Genomic DNA, 4,838 nt, shown 5'->3' with positions numbered 1-4,838 from the left:
AGGCCTACATGAATAAAGTATATTTTTGATTTTGATTTTGATTTTTGATTTTGAACCGAAATGCTGCCAGACAGGTGGGTTAGGTTAGGTTAGAACTGCGACCCTCACAGAACCGAAATGCTGCCAGAATGGTGGGTTAGGTTAGGTTAGAACTGCGACCCTCACAGAACCGAAATGCTGCCAGAATGGTGGGTTAGGTTAGGTTATAACTGCGACCCTCACAGAACCGAAATGCTGCCAGAAAGGTGGGTTAGGTTAGGTTAGAACTGCGAACCTCACAGAACCGATATCTTGTGACCCTCAAAGTGAGCGAGGGTAGCGAGAGCAAATGCTCCCGCCTTATTCTTCGAGAAATTCTTACAAATAACATTATGGGCACAGATACATTCTCAGTGACAACATTATGAGAAAAAAAACGGAATATGTATGGTTATGAATAATGTAGGTCTTCTTCTTCATGCGCACCCCAAGGCTCATGGGAGCCTTGGGGTGCGCTTGACAACTAATCCCAAGAATTGGCGTAGGCATAGTGTTGTATATGTATGCAACTACCTATGCATGTGTGTGTGGCTGCGCCCACCACCCATCTTACTTACGTGAATAAAGCAGTGTGCTATTAACCAACGCTTGTATCACTCGTCTCCTCGGCCCTATATTTATCAGTGGCGACGTTTACCCACATTTTAAAAAGATGAGTGCTGTTTTCGGTGTCCTTCCGACTTTTGACCATAACGTGCAAGTTTGGAAAAATTATAAAAGTCGCGTGTGTCAGTGGTTCATCGCTAATAATATTACAGCGGCTACAGATGCACAGGGACAGAAACGACGAGCGATTTTGTTAAGCGCACTCAATGACAGCTCATACGAGCTCGCAGCGCATTTGGCGCTGCCCAAAGACGTCCAAGAAGTGCCGTACGAGGACATCTTAAAATTACTGGACGACCACTTCACTCCCAAGTTAACCGGGTTCGGCGAGCGGCACAACTTTTACTCGGCAACGCAGCAACGAGAGGAGTCATACCCGCAGTGGGCCGCTAGACTGCGAGGACTGTCAGTGCATTGTGCGTTTAATAACGTAGAAGAAGCATTGCGTGACCGTTTCGTTATGCTGCCGGGCAGGGAAAAAGAAAAATTGTACGCTCAAGATTTATCCGCGTTAACATTAGCGAAGGCGGTAGAACTTGCTGAAAACATTCGTCGCGCGCGGGCAGGCGCGGCCGTGGCCGGCGCCGGCGCCGGCGCCGCTGCCGCAACTCCGGGATCGTCGGAATCATCAGCCTCCGAGTTATTTAAGATCGCGCGTGGTGGTAAAAACGAGGGAAGTGCAAAGGTGAAGTGTTCGGTGTGCGGCTACACCAACCATAGTGCGTCACAGTGTCGTTTCGCTAAGTTTACATGTAAAAAGTGTAATAAAAAAGGGCATCTCCGTAAGATGTGCACTAGCGTAAATTACGTTAATGTAGCGGCAGATTGTCAGGGCGATAACGACGACGACGGTAAGTTATATTACATTCGATCTTTTAGGGGCGAGCCTATGGTTGAAACGGTAAAAATCAATGGTCGAAAGTTGAAATTTGAAATCGACACTGGTTCCGCGGTGACCGTTGTTTCTTACATTACGTACAAAATGCATTTTAAAGACGTACCATTGTTACCTACAAAAAAAAGATTAGTCACTTATTCAGGCCAACATCTACAATGTAAGGGTAATGCACGGTCGAGGGTAGAATACGCGGGTAGCACTCACGCATTAAACGTGTATGTTGTTAACGACGACGGCCCACCGTTGCTAGGCAGAGATTTTATTGCTTTGTTTCAATTGCAACTTGCACCTGTGCAATCTGTGCATTATTGTAATGATAAATTACCTGTAGGTAGCACTGACTTGGAAAAACAGTATCCCAAACTATTTTCAGGTAAATTAGGGTTATTCAATAAGTATAAAGTCAACTTAAGGCTTAAAGAGGACGCAAAACCTGTTTTTTTTAGAGCGCGGCCTGTAGCGTTCGCATTACGTGATACCGTTAGCAAAGAAATTGATAGGCTTGTCAATTTAGGAGTTCTGAAGCCAATTGATCATTCCGAGTATGCCTCACCTGTAGTGCCAGTTTTAAAGAAAAATGGGTCAGTGCGTTTATGCGCAGATTATTCCGTCAGCATAAATAAACAGTTGCTTATCGATCAATATCCCTTGCCAACGATAAACGAATTGTTTTCAAAGTTACACGGGGGGAAAACATTCACAAAGTTAGATCTGTCCATGGCATACAACCAGTTCGAGCTAGACGAAGATTCACAAAAGTTGACTTGCATAAACACGCACCGTGGATTATTTCGCTTTACACGTCTCGTTTTTGGGCTGGCTTCTGCGCCAGCAATATTTCAGCGAGCCATGGAATGTGTGCTCGCAGGCCTCGACGGCGTGCTGTGTCTGCTCGACGACGTGCTCATCACGGGCGCCGACGCCGCCCAACACCAGGCCAGGTTAAAGGTAGTGTTGCAAAGACTACAGGATGCGGGACTGGTATTGCAGCGCGAAAAGTGTGAGTTTTTTAAGGACGAGATTAGCTATTTAGGCTATATAATAAATAAAGAAGGCTTAAAAAAATCACCAGACAAAATTAAAGCTATAGTCGAAGCCCCGGTGCCAACAAACATTAATCAGTTACAATCATTTTTAGGGCTAAGTAACTACTACCGAAATTTTGTTCCGGGCGCCTCCACCATACTCAGTCCACTATATGACCTACTTAAAAAAAATACAAAGTGGGAGTGGTCAGAGTTGCATAACGACGCTTTTAACAAAATTAAAAGTCATCTGGTGTCTGATCAGGTTCTTACACACTTTAACCCCAAAGCAAAACTTTTTCTGACCTGTGATGCATCACCTAGTGGCCTTGGGGCTATTTTGTCACAGATGGATTCGGACGGAGTCGAGCGGCCGGTCGCATTTGCCTCGCGCACTCTAAACCCCGCTGAGAAAAGGTACGCGCAAATACAGCGGGAAGCAACCGCAATAATCTATGCAGTGCGACGCTTCCATCAGTATCTGTACGGCAGGGCAGAGCCGTTTGTGTTACGAACGGACCACAAGCCTTTAACTTCAATATTTGGGCCCTACAAAGGTATCCCCGAGGTCTCAGCTAATCGTTTACAAAGGTATGCACTATTTCTCAGCGGTTATAATTATACAATAGAATATGTGCGTAGTGCAGACAATAGTGCAGACTTTCTGTCTCGGGCAAGCCTGCCGGGGGAGCGCGGGCGGGGCGCGGAGCCGGCACTCGCCGATAGTGATAAGGCCGCATATGTTTGTTTTGTTACAGACGGGGCTAAACCATTAACTCTAAATGAATTACAAGTAGGTACCAAGACAGATGCAATATTAAATATCGTAATTGGGTATATCCTCAATGGTTGGCCGATAAAAATTACCGATGTGCGTCTGAAGCCTTACCATTTATGTAGAACACAGTTAGCTGTAGAAAATGGTATTATTATGCGAGGTCACAAAGCGGTAGTTCCACAGTCGCTACGCGATAAAGTTCTGGCAGAACTACATACGTCACACCTGGGAATAGTTAAAACCAAAGCTGAGGCTCGGGCTCGATTCTGGTTTCCAGGTATCGACAGGGCTTTGGAGATGTTTTTGGGTTCGTGTGAGGTATGCCAGCAGTTGCGGCCGTCCCCGCCCCGCGCGCCGCCTGCGCCGTGGCCCCAGACTGCGCGCTGTTTTGAAAGGTTACACATTGATTTCCTCGGACCGCTATATGGCCATACGTATTTAGTAATCGTGGATACTTATAGTAAATGGCTCGAGGTATACCCCATGGTTAGTACGACATCCACGGCCGTAGTAGACAAGTTATGCGATTTTATTTCCAGATTCGGGTTACCAAAAACAATAGTGAGTGACAATGGTACTGCTTTTTGCTCACAAGAATTTATTAGATTTTGTGACCTTAACGACATAAAACATGTTACGTCACCGGCCTACCACCCCGCCAGTAACGGCCAGGCCGAGAGTTTTGTTAAGATCACAAAAAAGGGTATTAAGTCGAGTATGTTAACGGGTAAAAATGATAGACAGAGGCGGTTACTCTTATTAAGATATTTAATGGATTATCGCAATTCAATACATTCAACCACAGGCTGCGCTCCGTCACAATTAGTATTCGGTCATAAAATAAGATGTAGGCTTGATGTGTCGAATCCATCCTCGGAGTTATCGCCCTTACTATCTGCCGAGTCCGCGATTAATAAACCTGTAAAAACTCAACAGTGTTCACCATGTAAAGAATACGAGTTCAAAATTAAATGTAGATTTTAAGAAATATTTTTAGGATATTAGTAATATAGAGGGAGGGGTGTTGTATATGTATGCAACTACCTATGCATGTGTGTGTGGCTGCGCCCACCACCCATCTTACTTACGTGAATAAAGCAGTGTGCTATTAACCAACGCTTGTATCACTCGTCTCCTCGGCCCTATATTTATCACATAGTTTTTACGAAAGCGACTGCCATCTGACCTTCCAACCCACAGGGTAAACTAGGCCTTATTGGGATTAGTCCGGTTTCCTCACGATGTTTTCCTTCACCGAAAAGCGACTGATAAATATCAAATGATATTTCGTAAATAAGTTCCGAAAAACTCATTGGTACGAGTCGGGGTTTGAACCCGCGACCTCCAGATTGAAAGTCGCACGCTCTTACCGCTAGGCCACCAGCGCTCTTATGAATAATGTAGGTAGTAGTACAAAAAACTATAAAAAAAATATATGAGAAACAATTTTCGGAGAAATTATGATTATGACTACAAAGCGGTATTATTAGAA

At 44.8% G+C, this 4,838-nt stretch overlaps 1 protein-coding gene across 1 annotated transcript; it reads left to right on the top strand.

Moving 5' to 3' along the window:
* The first annotated feature begins 539 nt into the window (after nucleotides 1-539).
* LOC134799003 (uncharacterized protein K02A2.6-like) lies at nucleotides 540-4,330 on the top strand. Its single transcript, XM_063771430.1, has one exon. It carries the CDS (start codon nucleotides 692-694, stop codon nucleotides 4,328-4,330), a length of 3,639 nt encoding a protein of 1,212 aa, XP_063627500.1. The 5' UTR covers nucleotides 540-691.
* The last annotated feature ends 508 nt before the right edge of the window (nucleotides 4,331-4,838 follow it).

This window comes from Cydia splendana, chromosome 17, assembly GCF_910591565.1.
Source record: "Cydia splendana chromosome 17, ilCydSple1.2, whole genome shotgun sequence".
Taxonomy (NCBI): domain Eukaryota; kingdom Metazoa; phylum Arthropoda; class Insecta; order Lepidoptera; family Tortricidae; genus Cydia; species Cydia splendana.
The sequence above is the reverse complement of the archived record's forward strand: the minus strand, read 5'-3'. Positions and strand labels throughout refer to the sequence as shown.

What these genes read in the sequence shown, in the direction of transcription:
- LOC134799003 (XM_063771430.1), top strand. Translation starts at nt 692, where the DNA reads ATGAGTGCTGTTTTCGGTGTCCTTCCGACTTTTGACCATAACGTGCAA.